Source organism: Neodiprion pinetum, chromosome 7 (assembly GCF_021155775.2).
Source record: "Neodiprion pinetum isolate iyNeoPine1 chromosome 7, iyNeoPine1.2, whole genome shotgun sequence".
NCBI lineage: Eukaryota > Metazoa > Arthropoda > Insecta > Hymenoptera > Diprionidae > Neodiprion > Neodiprion pinetum.
The window spans coordinates 23,080,067-23,102,619 of record NC_060238.1 but is presented as its reverse complement, the minus strand read 5'-3'; the positions used below and the strand labels follow the sequence as shown (position 1 = coordinate 23,102,619).

At 44.6% G+C, this 22,553-nt stretch overlaps 4 protein-coding genes across 6 annotated transcripts; all 4 read right to left on the bottom strand.

The window, feature by feature from the left end:
• Positions 1–5,761: 5,761 nt before the first annotated feature.
• On the bottom strand, positions 5,762–7,161 carry LOC124223264 (pro-resilin-like). The gene is made up of 3 exons (XM_046635067.2): positions 7,124–7,161; positions 6,288–6,710; positions 5,762–6,157 (listed from the first exon to the last, which is right to left on the bottom strand). Exons 1-3 carry the CDS (start codon positions 7,127–7,129, stop codon positions 5,894–5,896), a joined length of 693 nt encoding a protein of 230 aa, XP_046491023.1. The 5' UTR covers positions 7,130–7,161; the 3' UTR covers positions 5,762–5,893.
• Positions 7,162–9,244: 2,083 nt separating this feature from the next.
• Positions 9,245–12,336, bottom strand: LOC124223292 (pro-resilin-like). Its single transcript, XM_046635114.2, has 3 exons — positions 12,226–12,336; positions 10,515–10,742; positions 9,245–10,252 (listed from the first exon to the last, which is right to left on the bottom strand). Exons 1-3 carry the CDS (start codon positions 12,229–12,231, stop codon positions 10,010–10,012), a joined length of 477 nt encoding a protein of 158 aa, XP_046491070.1. The 5' UTR covers positions 12,232–12,336; the 3' UTR covers positions 9,245–10,009.
• Positions 12,337–14,816: 2,480 nt separating this feature from the next.
• On the bottom strand, positions 14,817–16,727 carry LOC124223748 (tubulin monoglutamylase TTLL4-like). The gene has a single exon (XM_046635984.1). It carries the CDS (start codon positions 16,725–16,727, stop codon positions 14,817–14,819), a length of 1,911 nt encoding a protein of 636 aa, XP_046491940.1.
• Positions 16,728–17,349: 622 nt separating this feature from the next.
• LOC124222777 (uncharacterized) lies at positions 17,350–19,771 on the bottom strand. Of its 3 annotated transcripts, XM_046634113.2 has the most exons (6): positions 19,382–19,771; positions 18,627–19,223; positions 18,300–18,559; positions 18,165–18,233; positions 17,727–17,816; positions 17,350–17,640 (listed from the first exon to the last, which is right to left on the bottom strand). In XM_046634113.2, exons 1-6 carry the CDS (start codon positions 19,449–19,451, stop codon positions 17,599–17,601), a joined length of 1,128 nt encoding a protein of 375 aa, XP_046490069.1. In that variant the 5' UTR covers positions 19,452–19,771; the 3' UTR covers positions 17,350–17,598. The 3 variants fall into 3 exon arrangements, with proteins under 3 accessions (XP_046490069.1, XP_046490068.1, XP_068993870.1); XM_046634112.2 differs by having other exon boundaries at positions 18,627–19,454; XM_069137769.1 differs by lacking the exon at positions 18,165–18,233 and having other exon boundaries at positions 18,627–19,454.
• Positions 19,772–22,553: the final 2,782 nt, after the last annotated feature.

The following is a 22,553-nucleotide window of genomic DNA, read 5'->3' as shown; positions in this document are numbered from 1 at the left end:
GGAATTAGCACCTGCTGAAAAATGTCGAAAACACAGGTTCTCGTTTTTCGGCTCTAACTTTTGATGCGTTGATCGCAGCGTGTTGGAACTGCGCCCAATCGATTTCTCTCGCAAAATTACGTCGGAATAGTGCCACAATTATTTTATTCCAGCACTTTTCGAAATCGCGAAAATTTTCGTCAAAAATGCAAAGGGGTTAGCCTTACTTTTTCTTCATTTTTCGACCAAAAATGTTGGGTCTCAGAATCGTTTTGTATGACCCTATTCTGACTAATTGGACCCCTGGGAACTCAGAAAACGCAGCGAAAAGAGCGTGGGATCAACAGGAGAGGAGTTACGAAGGAATTACCACCTGCTGAAAAATGTCGAAAACACAGGTTCTTGTTTTTTGGCTGTAACTTTTGATTTATTGATCGCAGCGTATTGGGACTGCGCCCAGTCGATTTCTCTCGCAAAATTACGTCGGAATAGTGCCACAATTATTTTATTCCAGCACTTTTCAGAATCGCGAAAATTTTCGCCAAAAATGCAAAGGGGTTAGCCTTACTTTTTCTTCATTTTTCGACCAAAAATTTTGGGTCTCAGAATCGTTTTGTATGACCCTATCCTGACTAATTGGACCCCTGAGAACTCAGAAAACGCAGCGAAAAGAGCGTGGGATCAACGTGAGCGAAGTTACGAAGGAAAAAGCACCTGCTGAAAAACGTCGAAAACACAGGTTCTTGTTTTTTGGCTGTAACTCTTGATTCATTGATCGCAGCGTATTGGGACTGCGCCCAGTTGATTTTTCTCGCAAAATTACGTCGGAATAGTGCCACAATTATTTCATTCCAGCACTTTTCAGAATCGCGAAAATTTTCGCCAAAAATGCAAAGGGGTTAGCCTTACTTTTTCTTCATTTTTCGACCAAAAATTTTGGGTCTCAGAATCGTTTTGTATGACCCTATTCTGACTAATTGGACCCCTGGGAACTCAGAAAACGCAGCGAAAAGAGCGTGGGATCAACAGGAGAGGAGTTACGAAGGAATTACCACCTGCTGAAAAATGTCGAAAATACAGGTTTTTTTTTTTTGTCTGTAACTTTTGATTCATTGATCGCAGCGTATTGAGACTGCGCCCAGTCGATTTCTCTCGCAAAATTACGTCGGTATAGTGCCACAATTATTTCATTCCAGCACTTTTCAAAATCGCGAAAATTTTCGCAAAAAATGCAAAGGGGTTAGCCTTACTTTTTCTTCATTTTTCGACCAAAAATTTTGGGTCTCAGAATCGTTTTGTATGACCCTATCCTGACTAATTGGACCCCTGGGAACTCAGAAAACGCAGCGAAAAGAGCGTGGGATCAACAGGAGAGAAGTGACGAAGGAAAAAGCACCTGCTGAAAAATGTCGAAAACACAGGTTCTCGGTTTTTGGCTGTAACTTTTGATTCATTGATCGCAGCGTATTGGGACTGCGCCCAGTCGATTTCTCTCGCAAAATTACGTCGGAATAGTGCAACAATTATTCTATTTCAGCACTTTTCAAAATCGCGAAAATTTTCGCAAACAATGCAAAGGGGTTAGCCTTACTTTTTCTTCATTTTTTGACCAAAAATTTTGGGTCTCAGAATCGTTTTGTATGACCCTATCCTGACTGATTGGACCCCTGGGAACTCAGAAAACGCAGCAAAAAGAGCGTGGGATCAACAGGAGAGAAGTGACGAAGGAAAAAGCACCTGCTGAAAAATGTCGAAAACACAGGTTCTTGTTTTTTGGCTGTAACTCTTGATTCATTGATCGCAGCGTATTGGGACTGCGCCTAGTCGATTTTTCTCGCAAAATTACGTCGGAATAGTGCCACAATTATTTCATTCCAGCACTTTTCAGAATCGCGAAAATTTTCGCCAAAAATGCAAAGGGGTTAGCCTTACTTTTTCTTCATTTTTCGACCAAAAATTTTGGGTCTCAGAATCGTTTTGTATGACCCTATCTTGACTAATTGGACCCCTGGGAACTCAGAAAACGCAGCGAAAAGAGCGTCGGATCAGCAGGAGAGGAGTTACGTAGGAATTAGCACCTGCTGAAAAATGTCGAAAACACAGGTTCTCGTTTTTTGGCTGTAACTTTTGATTCATTGATCGCAGCGTGTTGGAACTGCGCTCAATCGATTTCTCTGGCAAAATTACGTCGGAATGTTGCCACAATTATTTTATTCCAGCACTTTTCGAAATCGCGAAAATTTTCGTCAAAAATGCAAAGGGGTTAGCCTTACTTTTTCTTCATTTTTCGACCAAAAATTTTGGGTCTCAGAATCGTTTTGTATGACCCTATTCTGACTAATTGGACCCCTGGGAACTCAGAAAACGCAGCGAAAAGAGCGTGGGATCAACAGGAGAGGAGTTACGAAGGAATTACCACCTGCTGAAAAATGTCGAAAACACAGGTTCTCGTTTTTCGGCTCTAACTTTTGATGCGTTGATCGCAGCGTGTTGGAACTGCGCCCAATCGATTTCTCTCGCAAAATTACGTCGGAATAGTGCCACAATTATTTTATTCCAGCACTTTTCGAAATCGCGAAAATTTTCGTCAAAAATGCAAAGGGGTTAGCCTTACTTTTTCTTCATTTTTCGACCAAAAATTTTGGGTCTCAGAATCGTTTTGTATGACCCTATTCTGACTAATTGGACCCCTGGGAACTCAGAAAACGCAGCGAAAAGAGCGTGGGATCAACAGGAGAGGAGTTACGAAGGAATTACCACCTGCTGAAAAATGTCGAAAACAAAGGTTCTTGTTTTTTGGCTGTCACTTTTGATTCATTGATCGCAGCGTATTGAGACTGCGCCCAGTCGATTTCTCTTGCAAAATTACGTCGGTATAGTGCCACAATTATTTTATTCCAGCACTTTTCAAAATCGCGAAAATTTTCGCAAAAAATGCAAAGGGGTAAGCCTTCTTTTTCTTCATTTTTCGACCCGAAATTTTGGGTCTCAGAATCGTTTCGTATGACCCTATCCTGACTGATTGGACCCCTGGGAACTCAGAAAACGCAGCGAAAAGAGCGTGGGATCGACAGGAGGGAAGTGACGAAGGAAAAAGCACCTGCTGAAAAATGTCGAAAACACAGGTTCTCGTTTTTTGGCTGTAACTTTTGATTCATTGATCGCAGCGTATTGGGACTGCGCCCAGTCGATTTCTCTCGCAAAATTACGTCGGAATAGTGCCACAATTATTTTATTCCAGCACTTTTCAGAATCGCGAAAATTTTCGCCAAAAATGCAAAGGGGTTAGACTTACTTTTTCCTCATTTTTCGACCAATAATTTTGGGTCTCAGAATCGTTTTGTATGACCCTATCCTGACTAATTGGACCCCTGGGAACTCAGAAAACGCAGCGAAAAGAGCGTGGGATCAACGGGAGCGAAGTTACGAAGGAAAAAGCACCTGCTGAAAAATGTCGAAAACACAGGTTCTTGTTTTTTGGCTGTAACTCTTGATTCATTGATCGCAGCGTATTGGGACTGCGCCCAGTCGATTTTTCTCGCAAAATTACGTCGAAATAGTGCCATAATTATTTCATTCCAGCACTTTTCAGAATCGCGAAAATTTTCGCCAAAAATGCAAAGGGGTTAGCCTTACTTTTTCTTCTTTTTCCGACCAAAAATTTTGGGTCTCGAAATCGTTTTCTATGACCCTATCTTGACTAATTGGACCCCTGGGAACTCAGAAAACGCAGCGAAAAGAGCGTGGGATCAGCAGGAGAGGAGTTACGTAGGAATTAGCACCTGCTGAAAAATGTCGAAAACACAGGTTCTCGTTTTTTGGCTGTCACTTTTGATTCATTGATCGCAGCGTGTTGGAACTGCGCCCAATCGATTTCTCTCGCAAAATTACGTCGGAATAGTGCCACAATTATTTTATTCCAGCACTTTTCGAAATCGCGAAAATTTTCGCAAAAAATGCAAAGGGGTTAGCCTTACTTTTTCTTCATTTTTTGACCAAAAATTTTGGGTCTCAGAATCGTTTTGTATGACCCTATCCTGACTGATTGGACCCCTGGGAACTCAGAAAACGCAGCGAAAAGAGCGTGGGTTCAACAGGAGAGAAGTGACGAACGAAAAAGCACCTGCTGAAAAATGTCGAAAACACAGGTTCTCGTTTTTTGGCTGTAACTTTTGATTCATTGATCGCAGCGTATTGGGACTGCGCCCAGTCGATTTCTCTTGCAAAATTACGTCGGAGTAGTGCAACAATTATTCTATTTCAGCACTTTTCAAAATCGCGGAAATTTTCGCCAAAAATGCAAAGGGGTTAGCCTTACTTTTTTTTCATTTCTCGACCAAAAAATTTTTGGTCTCAGAATCGTTTTGTATGACCCTATCCTGACTAATTGGACCCCTGGGAACTCAGAAAACGCAGCGAAAAGAGCGTGGGATCAACAGGAGAGAAGTTACGAAGGAAAAAGCACCTGCCGAAAAATGTCGAAGACACATGTTGTAGATATTCGGCTGTAACTTGAGATGCGTTGATCGTTGACCAACAAACCCCGACTCTGTGAGGAAATTCAGTTGCTCTACGGTAATTAACATTTTTTCATTTATGTCAACGTCCCACGTCAAGGTTACTAAAATGTTGATATCAGAATACTAATAACGATATTTTATTCTCCGCAGACTTTAGCTGCACTTTCCCGCCTATCAAAACTTGAGCAATTCATAGTCAATACATGATCATACCTACCGTGTACAATTTTTCCAGCATTCTGTTAACGTCAACATACACTGTACACCTTTCTTTGCATACATAACTGTAATGTCTTATGTAATATCAGATTTTTTTTCTCTATATCTATTTACCATTCACGTTAATTGTATTAGTTGACGATTTAAATTATCACCCACCGATACTTGAACACTTGTACTAGAATTAAGGCATCCGAAATAAACTGATGCTCCAAGCTAATGATCTGCGATATTATAACACTAATATAGTAGTAATATACTCCCTTACTTCTTTGAGCACCCTTCGCAAATCTTCTGTATTCATGAACGGAATTTTTGAAAGCTATTCATACGTTGATTTTCGCTGCTTCTACAATTTTTGAGGCTGATGGGTCCTTCAGAAATCCAAAATGAACACGAAGAATGACAAAGGATCAACAGCTGAAAATATACTGAGACTGTTTCCTCTTTTTTGGCTATAACTTTCATTCCGTTCGTGCAAGCGTATTCGGATTGTGCACAATCCATTCCTCTCGCGAAATCACGTTGATACCGTATATAAAAAGATTGATTTCGGAATTTCGGGAATATCGTCAAAATATTCAACGAAAATTTAAAGGGGTTAACTTTACTTTTCCTTTGGGCAAAAACTATTTAGGCTCAGATTCAGTTATGTTAGCCCTTTTCTATTAATTCTACCCTCAGGAACGCAATGAACACAGCAGAAGCGAGCTGAAAACATTGTATCTTGAACTTAACTCCACTGAACTTGCTAGATATATTGGACTCCAAGAAAAGCAGAAATGTCATTTAGAATCGGATTACGACTTTTTTCGTTGCACGCTGAAGAGCTGAGGAAATCCTAAGTGAGAGACAGAAAACTCCAAAGCACAGGTCTCTTCTCGTTCATTGGTTTCGCAATTCCTTCACTCGTTTTGTGAACTGCTACTCAGCTTCAGTCTCATTCGCTGCTTGGGCTGTCAGGACCGTATTATCAATTTCACATTACTCATTTAATCAAGAACTGGACCAAGGAATGCACAGAGATCAGACGCAGGTAAATATCACGTGGTACAAAATTTCTTTATTTTACATGGTATTAATACATCGGTAGCCACAATATGTACATTTAAATACATGATCGCCTTTATGACGTGTCTATTTATCAAGCCACCATTACGGAATTCATTTCACTCTTAGTACGGTCCTTCGGGATAACCTGCTGCCTGACCATTTCGTTGATTGTATGCGTTGTTGTATCCTTGCCTCGACTCCTCGTACGAGATCCTGGGCTTGTACCCTTCCTGGTCGGCCGTGTACTCGACGATCTGCTTGCGTCCGTCGGGAAGAAGAACGAAGTACATGCCCTTGGTGTCATCGCCGTCGCGGCTCTCTTGGTGTCCAAAGTCGTTGTCGTAGTTGTCCTTTACCTCGTACTGGAAATCGTACTTAGCGGGTTCCTGAAACGGCAGCAAAGTTCACATCGTCAAATCACGTCCAGTTCAACGTTTACCGATAAACAACACACGGAACCCAAAAATCGGTCTACCGTTAAACGAGGTTACAGCATCAGTTCATTCTCAGACTTACCGAATTTTCAGCATCCGCGTAGCCGTATCCCGAGTTGGCACCTCCGGTCAAAGCGTTGTTGGCCGGGAGGTAACGATTTCCAGGAACAGCAGCCGGCGCCGAGTACTGCGATGAAGCGGGGACTCCGTAGGACGCGGACGGGGCGTTGGAGAACGTCGAGGACGACGGGGAGGCTCGAGCGGGAGCTTGGTAGTTGTTCGCGGGAAGATAGGCGCTGGATGGGGCTGAGAAACGAGCCAGGGTAGCAGAGTTCTCCGACTGGCTGGCCGGCAGGTACCTGGCCGAGGGCTGTTGACGGGGCGATGAAGCCTGGTAGTTACTGGCGGGCAGGTAACGCGTCGAGGGAGCGGAACCTGGAGGACGATATCCGGCTGGCTCCAGGCTGGCGGACGCCGCCGCGACGAGACACAGGGCAACGAATACCTGAGCAGTCGTAAACCACAACGTTATTTATGTCTTATTCAGTATTTTGCACAAAGATCAGATGCGAAAATTTTAAGCTGCGCTGTGTTCAGGCGCATTGCAATCTAGCGCATATTCGACGATCACACTTGTCGTACATATATCTAATTGTGAGAAGTAATGAAATGGGAAAGAATGCCGGTGTATGATTCAAAGTCACTGATCGCGAATCAAGTATCATATCGATTGTAAAATCTCCGTTCTCTCCACATCGCTTCTATTCATCAGAATTCAGACTGACTCGCGAGTTTATTTCGAAAAGAAATCACCGATGAGTTCAAAGTTTGAGATGTAATTCAGTCCTGATTTTCAGCGAGAGCGATTCGCTGGCACCATACAGATTGCGAATATTTGCACTAGCCGTTTATTCTCACCTTCATGCTTCTCGGAGGGATGCACAATTTGATTTGATTTTTCGGTAGCGATCGCGGATTCTTATACCATCCATCACGGCATCCCCCTCCTCACAATTTACGACGAAATCAATCTTTCCCCGGCGTTGGGCTTGCGAGCATAAAGCAATATTGGGGATCCGCGTCGATCTGACGCAATCTGTAACATCGGGATCAGAGGCAAGGCCAACTCTGTACGCGAGCCTCGGGATGGGCGCGTGATTAGATCACCTCGTATGATCTGCCTCTCAAAGATGTTTCTCCGTTAAGTTTCGCCGCCCGCGTTTTCGGCGCACTTTCAAATTCGAGGCTCCAACGACGCCTCGGCGAATGATCCTTGACTCCCGCACTTGATCATAATTAGTCAGACGCATGCATTATCTGAAACAAAAACGGAAAGCTCGAGGCGTGCGAGACGGCGCGAAAAGTGCAAAAAAAAAAAACAAAAAAATGTCATTCAAATCCCCGTAAGATCGTTGCAACATTTTCTACCTCAGGTGAATTTTTTCCATGGTAGGTAAACAGCGACAAGAGCGAAAAGTCTCTTTCACATTTCGTACTGTTATTATTCAGAAACAAACGCTGCTTCCACTCAAGTTTTAATGAGACGATAATGAAGCTTAATTGCCGATGTTCTGCAGACGTCGTTGCTTTCATCGGGGACAAAGAGCTTTTCACCGAACTGAAAACCTCACGCTCTCTGAATGAGTCGAGAAGTAACGATAAAAATATATCGATTTTCACCCATCGTTGGTGGAAATCAACGCGGTGAAGATCGTCCTCGCGCTCGGCGATTTCTGTTTTCAACATTTGCAACACCGCAGATGCGCCCGAGGCGATGCAGTACGTTATTATACGGCAGAACTCTCGCGCAAAGTGCAGGAGCTGCTTGCTCCTGCTCTCGAAGGTGGCCGTGCAGTTTTAATTATAATTGATCGACTCTACGCGAGAGAGTAATACTTCGAAGCAGTAGCCAGTTCTTTAATCGAAGAAATACTGCCCCTCGCGTTCACGTAGGAACGAAGAAAGTCACGTAGAGGAATAACTCACAGCCGTTTTCTGTGTATAAAAACTCACCCGAGTAGGTAAGGGTATACGTAGTACCCATGTACACCCTCGAATTCTCTGTATAATAAATCTATCGTGTAATCTGATTTGCGAAGAACGGTAAAGCGGCTCGCTTTTTCGACTCTTGCACACCCTTTTCGTAATTTCAATTCCACTCACGCCCATGATGAGCTGTAAAAAATTTCACTCGTCGGTGCAAATTCGAAACTTGGATAAAATTTCCGTCAAACAATTGGTGTCGAGCTTGCGCAATTCTTGCCTGTTTCAAATCGGAGTATGAGATAATCGGATATTTTTAACAACCGGGGATTATATCCGCGGTGAATCAATACGGGAATCGCGTTTCGCGGAACTGGTGGCGAGTAAAAATATAGAGCAAACTTTCATCGAAATGCAATTACACCAAGGGGAGGGGGAGAGATCTGTGTAACGCGTAAGACGAGAATTAAGAAAGTTTTGACAGCCGGCGGTTTGATAACCGCGCTCGCTAGACTTTATCGCGAGAGTAGCGGCTGGTTTCCGCGATAGTATTTCAATTACGCGAAATGACAGACGGACGGGCAAGTAAATTCGCGTTCGTTCATGAGAGCATAATTAACCATACACGTTACACCAACGTCTCCCCTCCGAACAGTACACACACCTTTCTCGCATCGGTGTAATTTTGCGAGATATTATGTGTACCTGCGGAGCGAAAAATCTCTCGTTACGCTTCGGCCGCAAAATTATATCGCGTATCATCGCGGGACCGGCTCTCGCGAAATCCTTTATTTTTATCGCTCGTTTAGTCTCATTTTACTCCTTTTCTCCCTTTTTTTTTTCGTTTCGTTTTTCTTCTTCGTCTTCTTCGTTTAAATTCAACTTTATTCAATGCAGAGAAGCGCCTGCGGGTGAAAGGAACCTCCGTACATGTGTAGTATCATTTCGTCTTACGTATGTACGCGTAAGTGTTACGTTAATAAAAGGCATACACGCATCGATGTATAAATGGCTATTGAATTTTTTTATTCATTTAATCGTTCACACAATATGTGGTTTTTTTTTTTTTTTTATTTTACTCAATTTTATTTCTTTTCGTGTAAAATATATCATGTGTGTAATGTATATATGGATATGTTATAATATATGTATGCGTATTCCCCGTGTGTGTAAGCACATGTGGATCACGTTACGCCGTTATGCAACAGCCGTCGACCGGCTTTAACCGATTTTCGCCAACGCATCACGCGTTCAATATGTGTAACATCGTTTATATATCAGATTATTGGTAATGGTTTGATCACAGTATGTGTATTATCAGTAATTCGGAGGCCGGGTGAAAAAGGGGGATGAAAATGTCGGGTTTAGTCTATTGAAATCAGCACGGGCAGAAGATTGAGCAAGATTGGGATTCCTTTATAAAATATCCTCAAAATTGAGGACTCGTTTCTCACAGTGTTCTAAAAGATTCTAAACAATGAATCTGAAATTTCTACAGTGGTTAAAAAAAAATAGTGCTAAACTTTCAGCTTGAATAGATACACCAAGAAAAAATAACCAGCTTGAGTAAATTTCTTTCGTAATCGCCGTATCGATATTTCGAGAAAGAAAGTTGAGGAGTTTTTAAATGGATTCGTCTTTCCTGAATATGATACTATTGAGTAACCGGCAACGTGTGACAGATGTTATAAGTTTCGACAACACTCTGGATAAAAACCGCGAATTCTTTCTAATTTCCCTTTTATCTTCACCCAGCGCCTGAATAACTTTGTAAATTTCTAAAGGTCCAGAGTGACAATTAAGAACGACGTCTTCAGGAAGCTAGTATCCGTAGCCCCCGTTTCCTCCGGTATTTCCGCCCCTGGATCCCTCGTCCGTGTATGTGACCTTCGGCCGGAAACCATTCTCGTCGGCTTCGTATTCCACCGTCTGTCTGCGACCGTCCGGCAACAGGACGTAGTAAATGCCACGAGCAACGCCACCCTCGGTGTTCTCTCTGTGTCCGAAATCGTTCCCAGATTCAAAGTCGTTTACGGTATATTCGAACTCGTACTTCGCTGGTTCCTAAAGAGGATTCGAAAAAAAAAAAAAAAAATTGAGCAGTGTTGTAACAGAAAACGGGTATGACAACGTAACGTAGAAAAATGGTCATTCGTGCGGTGTAATTATCTTTACAAAAGTAATAAGATCATCCTAGTTTTCACCTAGATTCATTCGTTTTCAATGTAATGAGAAAAAAAGAATCTTTCGTTTGGTAAGCTTTATTTTTGTGGATGCCCTAAGGTTGATGGCCCGTCGGACAATCGAACGATGGAAAAATACTCACGCCGTTGGAACCATCGTCGTATCCCTGGTGGGCACCAAAGGTGTTGGAATTCGGCGGTAAGTACTGAATGCCTCCGGGTCCATGGGCCGGGTTGGATCCTACAAAGTCCGAGGGTATTTGGGAGGGAATGAACTGTTGATTCGGTGGCAGATACTGGTTCACCGGGGGTTCGGGTCGGGCGGCGACCGCGGCCAGGAGAGTAATTAGCAAACTCGTTGCGGCGAATAACTGAAAGAAGAAAAGGTCGACGGTTGGGTAGATTGCAATTAGGGATTCGATTTACTCTCCCCGAGCTACGAACCAGGGCGGGAGATATTCCCTGGTAGAGTAAGTCTGCGTTAATTATATGCACTTGCTACTGCAGCGGTTATCGCTAAATGACTTAATGAACCGCAGTCTGGTTTAACGTGTATTATAATTACCCTCGAGTGGCGGTCAGCGAAGATCGAAAACATCGCCGCAGTCTCCGGGCTTATTATGCTAATAAACAAGCGTCAATGTCGAAACGTCGTCACGTTGATCCGGAGTCAAATGCCGACAATTAGCACGTGTGTATCGGGATGAATCGCAAAGTCGGATCACGTATAGCTCGTATATGTCTGGGATTAAGATGCCCGTAGAGTAAAAAGTAATTTGTGGCAGCGGCTAGATAACAATTAACTTTCTTAAGTCATCCGCGTAACGTCCCGCGGGCTTCTAATTGTAAGTACGATACGGCAGACGAGAGGTTGGTTATATCGCGTCTTACGCAACGCCCACGTGTCACGTACCTGGGATATTCACGGCATATTCGTAAATCGTACGTGAGCCGAGTGATCTGTATTGCGATCGCAACGGTCAGCTGACAAGCTACTCGTACATACGTAGGGGAAAATACTCGCCGGAGAAAGGATTCACATCCGCGATCTTCCAACGATGGATGTAAAGCAAGAAAAAGAAAAAAAAAAACGCGAGAGATTGATCACCGCCCATTTGCATCGCGAAGATGCGTGTCTCACTCTTGACCGAGAAGAAGAACACTTCGAATTGGATTGAGCATGCAAAGTATTGCGGAATCGGCTTCTGACTGTTGGACTGCAGGACTGGGAACAAGACGTTCCAAAAAGAATTGACTAAAATTAATGGTCCCGACTAGAACTGGATGTCGTTCACTGAGAATCTATTTTTAGTCAAATCTTGGTTACCTCCAATCAATACAGCGACCATTGCCAAATGTGTTTTTTGCGGAAAAATTACGAACACGCGGTAAGAAATGGGCTGAATTACGAGATGATTACGCGAGTGGCCAGGTCCTCGAGTCCCTGAATACCGGGACGCTTGCAGCTTTAAGGGTCGAAAACGGCGGCGGTTTGGTTTCAGGGAGGGTGGGTGGAGAAAAAGGTCTGAGATCGGATTAACGAGTTACGGTAATTTATCGGTTTACTCTTTTTAATTAAATTAGTATCGTTAAGCGGCGGTTTTCGCGAGCCATAAGCGTACTCGTGATCGTCAAAGTTGCCGCGGAAAAAAGAGGTTGAGGGTGCGACCTCAAAGGTTAATTGGATCCGCGCGGTGGTTTTTCCGCCTCTTCTTCTTCCCCTCCTCATCTTTCTCTGAGCAGGAGGAAGAAAATCTCCGCGTCCTCTTTGCTTTTCCCGTTTTCCGCGTGAACCACGCAATGGTTTAAAAAAAAAAAAAAAAACGGCAAAAATATCATGCCCGGCACACTCACCTTCATCTCGACGATCGGTGCGGCGATTCCTCTCTTCAGATTCTGTGGACTAGCGGTTTTTCGGGCTGCTCTGCGTCTGGGGATGAGACGGTGTGAAGTGCTCTGGCATCTGCCTCTCCCAGGCTTTATACCTTCCCGGTACCTGGTGCATCCTCCGTTCTCCGATATATGTAACATCTCGAGCAAGGTCGTTGCGACAGAATTGCCTCCGCGGAACGACCTGCCTAGCCGACCCTACACGCTTGTCACATCCTTTTGTTCGCGCTCCTCACCGCAAACCATCTCCACCTTTATCTTCTTTTCTGACAAATACTCAATCCGCAATCCCGCGAACTGCAAAGTGCCAATTATAACTGCTTCGAAGAGGTTGTTGCAGTCTGTACTGTATACATTTTTTTTTTTTTTTGCTCACGAAATTAATAAGCAGCTTATAAAATTCTATGCGGATTTCATTTTCCCCTCCTCGAAGATCTATGTCTTAGTCCTTTTTTTCTTCCCCGCTCATTTCATGCAAAGCTCTATCTCGCGACGAGCGGTAATAGCCCATATTTTTACGCCGATATCGTATTTTTCTTCCCGACTTCGACAGAGGATACCTTCAACACGGAGATGCACTGCGGTGTATATATTCGTGGGTATCCCGGCAGCTGACGCGCGTTCAAATTTACCATCTCAAGCTTTCCTCAAGCTTGTCGTTTCAAGAATTGTTTTTTCTTTATTTTATCCATTTTATCCGGAACGCGATGCATCTCTACCTCGAATTTATTTTACCGCAAGACAGCCGCAGCTTGAATCGCTGTCTCCTTTGCATTTGTCAAAGGAATCAATCGGTGTCTTGAAAATTTTTAATTCCGTCATCGATATTCCGAATGTCAGGTTTAGAAAGATTCTTACCTTCACATACGAAAAATGATGAGTTTTGTTTCTCAAGTAGATTCTTGTTGAGATTCCGTACCATTAAAATCAAATATAAATCTACCGTATGATCTGGCGATTTTTTCAGGATAAGTCAAGCCAGAAAAACCCCTTTGCAAATAATTTTCCAATGGTTGAAAAAGCGATAAAAATTAGAGCGTTCCAGCATTTATAAAATTTTTCGGGTTTGATATCGACGAGAGACGAAAGGATGTCGCGGTCTGTCAATAGCATCCGATTTAATCGACTAAAATCGAAACGACTACCTCCACGGATATTGCAGCTTTTTATCGCGCAATCAGTACCTACTACATACGTAGGTGAAGTTTTAATTACGTCTGGGGTTTCGCCTCTGGTTGAAATTATTTGTTGTCACGGTATACATCGCAAAGTGATAGAAGGAAAAAAAGTTATGAATTTTGATGAAATTTTGAATTTAGGGTATAATCCGAGCCTCTTTGTTCGGTGCGAAAAAGGCCTGCAGCGGCTGATTGACGGCCGAATTACGCGATCCGCGAATATAATAAGTTATGCAAACAACGGTGATACGTACGTATCGGCAATGCGTATCTGCATGCATCTGTGGGTGGATGGTAGATAGGAGTGAGAATAGGGGGGGGAGAAACAGGCGGGTATACGCGGTGCAGCTCATCTCATGAATACATTATTTCCTTCTATTACTCGGGGCGTTCCATCCGAGAGATGCAAATGGGTACGCCTAAATTTTGGAAATTCGTGGCGTGATTGTAATTGCGGAGAGAGAAAGGCTGCGGAATAGTCCGACTTGACTTCCCTCTCGATCGGATTTTAATTAGTTTTCATCGCAACTGAGGCGTAGGAGCGGATCCTGGATTGCAATGAAAATACGTTGACCCCTCGCAGCTCTCACTTGCATGTGCTACACTGCAGAGTCGCTGCGGCAGCTGCAGTTGGCGGCTGCTGGGGCAAAACTCAATTATTACGGGACTGTTTCTGCATTTTTTGATAAACCGCCGGAGCGCCGTGAACGAATTAATTCTGTTATTACGTAACGTTTTTCCCCGTCGCCGCGCGGGTGTTCTTCGAATAAGCGCTAATGCAACGAAGCTAGGAAGAAAGCAAAGCTGTTACAACGCTGCGCGTCGATGACTCGATTCCGGAGCGCGGAAAAGCGGCTTCAGTCGGAATTCAAGTCGGTTATTCGTTTCACAGAACCGACCTTATCCGCGGCTACGTAATATCGTTAGGCCGCAGGGTACGTCTGAAAATTTCGAGAGTAACTCGCAACCAAGTGGGTGAGATCAAAGCCACGCATTGCGTATCCTTTGATCAGGCACTTCTCGCGTACTTAAAGTTTCGTTTCAGGTGATCGTACCTACATGGGGTTTGTAAAGATATTCATCCTACCTTGCAGCATCGAACCTGGGTGGAAACTGACCCGGTTTGATCAGACTTGAAGAACGTGTCATGTCAGTCAACGAGTTAAAAGTTGAATTTTTCAGTCGAAAGAGCAGAGAGCTAGTTTTGTTTCGTTAGGCACCCGAAATTCCGAGCAAAACGTGCTCATTTCAATTGTTTATTCACTTTTATTGTTAGATGCATAATCAGCAGAATATGCGAATCAGGCAAAAAACAGATTTCTGTTAGTTTACAGGACAAATTCGAAGACATAAACAAAAGAGCGAGAAAAATATCATTCAAGGCATCAGGTGACGCTTTTCCCTGCACATATCCTGGAGCCTGTGAACGCCGAGTGTCCTGCAGGATCCGTAGTGGTGCTCCCAAGCGTCGAGTAGCATGTCGTAGTACTTTGGCTTGGTAAAGTACTTGAGGTACTTGTGACTCTGGTTAGTTGGGAATATCTTTTCGAACAGCTCGAGCTGGGTGAGTTCGTCCTCGAAAGTAATCAGGTTGCGGATATCGTCGGATGTAAGGTCCTGCAATATGGTGTCGAGATACTCGTCCCTGGAGTTGCGGTAAATGTAGTTAAACTGCTTCCGCGTTGCTTGATGCGTGAGGGTTTTGTCGCTGAGATGAAAGTTCTGACAGACAGAGCCAGCCAGATCGTATCGACTGGACAGTTCCTTCAGGACTGATTCAGGGACTCCGGGGTTCAGCTGGAATCCAGCGATGTTGAAGAGCGTCCTGATCAACGGTCCCTTCACGGCTTTGTGGACGGCGGAGTCCGTGTGAAGGGACGGCGCTGTGTTGACCTCCAGCAGCCAGGGCCTACAGTTCTCTTCGATGAGGATATCGAAGCCAAAGAGCTCGAAGCACGTGTACCGAGAGGTCAAGGTCCTCTGGATGACGGGACCGACTGCACCGTCGGTGGCTATCAACGTTTTCACCACAATGTCCTTCATCTCAGACCACAGCTTCGGGACGTTAACCGATTCTCGTTCCAAAAGCGACCACAGACTTTTCAGCGACCACAAATGGCCAGTGGCTGTGTTCACGTTTAGACTCAGCTGGTAGGCCTTGCTGTACTTATTCACACTGGTGTTTGTCAGGTGCATGAAACGGTTCTTGTGGTGCTTGGCGTCCTGGTCGTATTTCGTCGTCGCTATTCTGACCAGCCCGTCAGAGTAGAGGTACGCTCTCAGGGGATCGAAGCTCGTCACCAGCACGTAGATTCTCAGGTCGAACTTTGCCCCGTCTATCAGCCTTGGCTTGGCCAAGTACCGCTGGACCACGAGGTACGAGTTCACCGGCACTTCCCACCACTGGTGGACCACGTGGACTCCCGTGCCACGTGCCGAGCTTGGCGGCTTAATGATCCACTTGCTTCCGTCGTTCCGCTTCCAGGTGACCATCAGCTGTCGCTTATCTCGGGGCAGGACGAAGGACAGTGGCATGAAGCCAAAGTGCCGCTTTCCAAACTTCTTTATCATCTCGCTGATGCTTGCCCAGAGCTGGTCCTTGTGCCCGAGTTTGTTGGTCCCAGGAAAGTGGTTCACCTTCTGGTACCAGCGGAGGCGCTCGTGATTCTTCGGGAACAAGTGGTCCCAGTTACCGCACCACGAGTCCGAGTCCCGGGGGTCGCAGGAAACCACGCGGAAGCCGGAAGCCTCCACGATTCGGCGGACGATCTGCGGTGTGCAGGGATTCAGCCGCCACTTCATGTGCTTTGAGACTGATTTCGGTAGCGGCGAACACGTGCAGTTGTCGCAGTGGAAGAAGATATAGGGTGGCACGTGGGAAAAAAGGCTTCTTCTAAACGGGAATTTGAACTTCTTTCTTCCAGCCACTGCTACCGTCGTTTTTAGCTCTGATCGAACCACGGGTTCGATGGTCAGAGGCTGATGGTATCCTCCATCCTCTGTGTTGGCAAAAAACTCGTCATCTTGATCACTGTCCTCGTTCGTGAGACGCTGAACGAGAATTAGACTCTTGCTCGTCCTTCTCGAGGCGCAAATTAGCCTCGACTCACTGCGGAAATAGTTTCTTTCATCGATTACCTCGAAGTCTCCGACATCTTGTAGGCCATCCTCGGAATTGCTCAAAAGTTTTTTGATACTTGTGCGTCGGTTAACAGGGGCAGATCTAGATCGCCGAACGGTCGATTTTGTATTTCCGGCGATCGAAATGGATTGTGATTTGTACAACATGATCGCGAGTGTTGGTTTTGTTTAGGTTAACGGCGAATTTTGGCAATACATTTCCGAAAGAGGTTGTAAGTGATGTGTCAGACCTTTGGTTAGTTTTTCCCGATACTTGTCGGCATGGTTCGATCACGGTCGATACCGAGTATCGATTACCGACTGTTCGCATCGCGACAGTTTCGCGTGTCTCTAGAAATGAAGATAAAAATGATGAATGGCGGTTGCTTATGACATTTGGCTAGCTGCACTTTGTAGTGGTAGTGGACACGCTGAGGCTGAAATGACGCGATCAAATGGAATCCCGCAAAAGCGGAGGTGGAGCATGTATAGTACGTTGTATGAGTGGTGCGCGAGAAGACGCGTTTCATTTTATGGTTGCGCAAAAGACCTTGGTCCGCGTAAATAGATCGCTGCGTGTAACACATGTTAAGCAGTGTGTATTGGAGTGCCGGGCAACTTGTATAGGCTAATTGGATGGATGGAAAATGGTGCGCATAATCCACTCACCGTGGGCTCCGGGTCCAGCAATACGAACTCGTGTAACCATGATGTCTCGTCAGATCGCTTTGTCCGCTCGTTGTTGAGGATTGAAAAAAGGAATAATACGCGGAGAAAATAGACGAGGTGAAATTTATTCTTTCACAGAGATCAGCAACAGTAAATTTCCCCTCCAGCTTGCAGTCAGTTTCAGAGAGAGAACGGCAGATTTAAACGCAGCGTGTTCAATGTAATCAGTGATGAATTGGAGGGAGCGAGAAGTGCCGGAGAATTTGCTGCCCGGTACATGTGGTGGTGGTGGTGGTGGTGATGGCCGTATTTGTTGTTACATCAGATCTTCAGCCACGTGGTGATGCAATTCCGCAACGTCTCACCATAATCAGCATAGCACCAAGAAATATGTTATAACCGCAATGAAGATCTACGCAAAAAGTAGATTGCCGGCTGATGAGCAAAATCGATTTATGTAATATAATCACCGATGTGCTGCAGGGCTGCACTCCTTACCGTCACTCCCTTGGGTATATCGATAGCGAAAACGCTGACGAGCGTGAACTGTAGCTGCTTGTTATCCAGTTGCCGAGAGAAGGCTTCCATCTGAAATGTCATTATTCACTCCTGATCATTATCCGGGTCCATCACCACCGAACCTGAATTTGTAAAACGTTCACCCCGCAATGTATCTCGTGTCTCTCTCATTCTCCCCGACAAAATGTGCCATGACCCGAAATATACGGATCGGGCCGGCCGCTGGACCGTGAATTTTACCAATTGATTTAAATCATTCGTGCGTAGAGAACAGAGTCCGGCTGTACAATCGAGCCAATTAAACACCGGGGGTAATTACATCAATCTTTTTTCCAAATTGCCCGAGTAAATTCGCAGCACATTTTCATTACGGCATGGTCGTTATTTTATTCGATCAAAGTTTCTTTGAACACAAACCTCTTCGCTCAGGCCACTCGGTCCTCGAACAATTGGTGCACCTAGAAAATATCCGCCAGCCAGTTTTCCCTGAGGAACATGAAACGCTGAATTTCATACTTTTCCACTTCACCGATCTAACGAGCATCCACTCACCTCTGAAACGGTAGCATGACAGGCATTCGCGACGTAGAAGTATTTCGCCATGTGGAAGCATATCCACACCAGATGGAGGCCAAGGTCCATGATGCCGAGCGGATCGTCGCGGAGAGCGATAGCGTTCCGGAAGTGGTTTAGGATCGAGAACAGGGTGACAAAGAAGATGAAGAACATCCGAAAGCCATAAGTCTTATTAACAGCGGCCGCAACGTCATGCAGTTGGAAGTGCACGCGTCTGGCAAGTCGAAGTTTGGAAGCTGAATGAGAAGTAAAAACCTTGAGAACCTGGTGGTCAAAAATTAACACGATGCAGAACTACTTCACCGTTATCAAAGCTCGTTGACTGGACCAGTATGACACTGATCTTCCTCGGCGTCAGGGTCTCAGCGATGACCAAGTTGGTCCGTTCGAAACGGACGCGGATCTTGGCAATGACAGCGACGAATCCGCAGAGTATCACCACCTCGAGAAGCACCGGAACGTGGCTCAGGATCCACGCGACGTCGAAATCCACCCCGGATCCCGCCATGACAACAGCGAAGTACGTCAAGAGGTTGGTGACGAGGGTTAGAAAGGCATAGACGCAGAGATTGCTGACTTCCTCTCTCGTTCCAGCCGCGTGGTCGATCGGGGCGTTCAGGTAAAACAGAAGACGGTCGACGCAGTCGAGCTTCTTGTACCCCTCAAGGTCATCCGAGCTCCTGACGATGCTCGATAAGATGAGTACCGGCACCACAACAAGGTGCAGGCAGCTCTGCAGCTTCTGGTCCTTGAAGTAGTAGATCGCCTCGTTCAGTGAATCGTAGTAGCGCCAAATGTCCTTCCGGATCATGACGAACAGTCCGATGTACAAGATGATCAGGAGGATCGGATACAGGCAGCCAAACCACCGCCGATCGCCCGACTCGATCCTTCGAAGACCTGGAAAATGATTGGAATCCTTGCTTCGAGAAGCGTTTACCGGCTTGGCAGGCTCATGCCAGCATGTGGACTTTCTTTTTATCCCCTTTTTCATCGTGCCTGTGAATTCTGGACCACGTTAAGATTAGGGTCTGGTTCTGGACTGAATTATTACTCACCGAGAAGGCTGCTGAACAGAAATGGAAGACGGCTTTCGGCGAGGACATCATTCGGATTCAATAAGCCCATCTAGTTGCCTCCTTCGCGGAGTATGGAACATGCAAACCATTTGCTGGGTGCGCGAAAATTGAAGCACCGAGAGTCACGCCGGGCGAACAACCCGGCGTTTCAGTCTATCGTGCACGCTAGTTTTGTGAATTATTAACTATCCAATCCTTGTTTCATAAAATATGTACTATTTTTTTTTCATCCACAATATTTCCCGCAATCTGATGTATATTTTCTCCCTTCCATATGTTCAACGAAATCAATACTCGTCGGGGATTTATTATTATCTCGTTATATTTGAAACTTTAGCCGAGCTGCGGACTTTTCGCTTCAATTTCACTGATGGTGTTTTTTTTTTTTCTCTTCCTTTCACACAAATTCAAATTGATTTCAATCAGAAGACAATTATAATGCAGATTCGAATTTCTCTCGGTCTCGCGTGTAAAACATTTTCACTGCCTGGATTTAAAGTATTTTTAGCCGATGCAACGATCCGATTCGGCGATTAGCTGGGAGCTCGATTCGCGTACCGAGTTGATACGCGCACATATACGTGTGTTGTATAGATAACCACCGATCTGGGGAACGATTGGGAAAATTGGCATCAATTTTCTGCTGCACGAATTACATGTGCATATATACATAATTACCCGAGTGAAATGTCGATAGAAAATGTATCGCCGCTTTGAGTGTATTCCGAAAACACATCTGCCTCGCTAATGTTATCTGTTAATTACACCGTGCAAGCATGCAAGTGCATTGCAGCATAATCACCATGACAGAAATGACGGCATTATCATACACGCGTCCCGATGGCTTATTGTTCTTTATGGGGGCGCAACTCTCCTCTATACACGCTGTATATCATGCTCGAAATCATTCAGACAGCGGGTGGTTATACACCGTGCGTAATGGTTCACGGTTTACACTCGAGGCTGCGCATATGTTTGCGGCTTGTTTGCTATTATAGATGATGTAAGCGTCCCCCTATCCCCTTATTTCCCCTCAGGGGAAACCGCGCGTGATGGATTCGAGCAACGCCAATTGCGCGGTGCAGCTAAAAAAGGCTTTGTCGGTTTTTTGAATTTTGTCTTTTCTAAATTTCTATGCGCGTTTGTCTGTAACTCCGAAAACAAACATTGCGTTCAAATATACCGATATTGTCACTCGGACGACTCACTCGAAGACAGGTTTCTGTATCGCCGGGATCTGCACCCACAACTACATCGATCACGCTAAACGGGGCCCAGATGCCTTATCTTGCACCTTTTGTGCCGCCCATTCATCTTTTCATGCATCCAACTCCGTGGGCGAATGGAATGACTGCTTGAAACGAGCCTTTGTCTTCGAGTCATGACGCAACGCCGGCCTTGCAGGTCCATCAATCAATCAAGGATAACCCGTTCATCGGATCAAACAAGTTAGTGTTGGAAACTTCGACCGAGTTTGGAGTTTTTGGTGAGGAAATCAACAAGACTGCTTTTCAGCCTGTACAATTAAGGTTTTTAAACCGTTATTCAACTGCTCGGGAATTTATTACTCACCGAGTCGTGTTCTCCGGCCCTCGACACTTGCATTCAATCTATTTACTCGCTGTTTAGTATTCAAACACAATTACCGTGATATTGTGCCTGGTCAAATTTACTGTAACTCAAATTTCACCCGATCACAATCACCCCGGTGTTTGCGTAAACAACTCGATAAACTATGTGCGACACGCGGGCGAGGTTGGAGTGTAGATCAACGTTGAACAAGGTCTCCTACTTCAGACCATCAGAACGAACTTTGGCTTCTCGATTTTCTTCTTATTTATTTACAGCGCATTTTATTTCTACGATTTTTGTCAGTCGGGCAATATTTTACTGGTCCAATTAGTCTGCCGTCTCGGAGATAAGCGCAGAGAAAAAACTGTTCCCTCGATAATTTCGGAGAAAATTGAGTGAAAATATAATTTATTTTTATTTAACGAAATAAAGTTTGAACAGGCTTCGGATTTTTTACCGCCCTTTGCGGCCAACAATTAGAATCATCACTGATATTTGATTTTACAATGCCGGATTAGGTTTGTTTGAAAAAATGAGAAACGAATCGTTTACAAATTGTAACTGTATTATTGTCATTATTATTTCGATACAATAAGGTATTACAGCACAGCGATATCGAGTCGAATTCAATTTGATATTCAACGAGTGAAGCTGGAGCCGATAAAAAGTATTCGTCGTTAATGGCGCAGCGAGAAAGAAGCAGGTATAGAACCGAGCTGCCCACCCCTTCTTAACGAGACCATTAAACGATAAAAGGTAGGAACCTTCGGGGTTGATCATTGTCAGACTCGAAGCCTGTAACGTGACTCTGCGGGAGGTTAGAAAGGGCTTGAAAATGTTGAGAATTATAAAGATGAGGGCGGTTCAAAGGTCGCCTTTAATTTATCCAAACCCTCCCTCTTTCGTCTAAATTATACCCACAAATTAATTGGTGGAAAATTCTAATCACGAGATAATTTATTTCTCAAAGTATAAAACTCCCCGTTTTTATTCTGTAAAAATGAGAAATTCGTTTTCTGTACATAACGGTGGAACGTGCGATCAAATAAATTCCGAGATCTGTACATGAAATTCATTTCATCAGTTGCATGAGTCGTGTTTTTGTCGAGTATTTCTTTTATTTATTTATTTATTTATTTTTTTCTAAGCGAAGAAATTTGAAGCCTTACTTTTCACGAATATCGTGGCAATTTCCTGTTGATTTCGGGCACGCTGTTCAGCGCGGGGAAAAAACGAGGGCCTCTCAGATTTATTTGCCGAATAATCCGGGGAGCATGGCATAACACGTACATTTCCATCGAATACGATCCACGCACGCGATATTGCCGAGAAACGCGTGATGCGGAATTATTCCGACGAAGCCGGAGGCCATCGAAACAACAATCCCGAGATAATTCAGAGTGCCTTTATTGAAATTGAGAAAATTGCAAATTACTTCCTTCCACTTCTATTATTTTCAATAGCGCGATAGCTGCGGGCGCCTACACGCGAAAGCTTCACGTTTCAAACTGAATTAGAAACTCACGAAGATCGTGGTCCCAAAATTATTTACCACCATATTTCATTCTTATCACTCCGA

Bases quoted from the DNA above. Each gene is read 5' to 3' on its own strand.
- LOC124223264 (XM_046635067.2), bottom strand. The intron at 6,158-6,287 runs GTAAGTCTGAGA...CTGCCGTTTCAG, and splicing joins ACGCGGATGCTGAAAATTCG to GAACCCGCTAAGTACGATTT.
- LOC124223748 (XM_046635984.1), bottom strand. From the start codon at position 16,727: ATGTTGTACAAATCACAATCCATTTCGATCGCCGGAAATACAAAATCG.
- LOC124222777 (XM_046634112.2), bottom strand. From the start codon at position 19,317: ATGAAAAAGGGGATAAAAAGAAAGTCCACATGCTGGCATGAGCCTGCC. The intron at 18,234-18,299 runs GTGAGTGGATGC...CATGTTCCTCAG, and splicing joins GTCATGCTACCGTTTCAGAG to GGAAAACTGGCTGGCGGATA. The intron at 17,817-18,164 runs GTTTGTGTTCAA...ATGACATTTCAG, and splicing joins CGAGTGGCCTGAGCGAAGAG to ATGGAAGCCTTCTCTCGGCA.
- LOC124223292 (XM_046635114.2), bottom strand. The intron at 10,253-10,514 runs GTGAGTATTTTT...AATCCTCTTTAG, and splicing joins ACGACGATGGTTCCAACGGC to GAACCAGCGAAGTACGAGTT.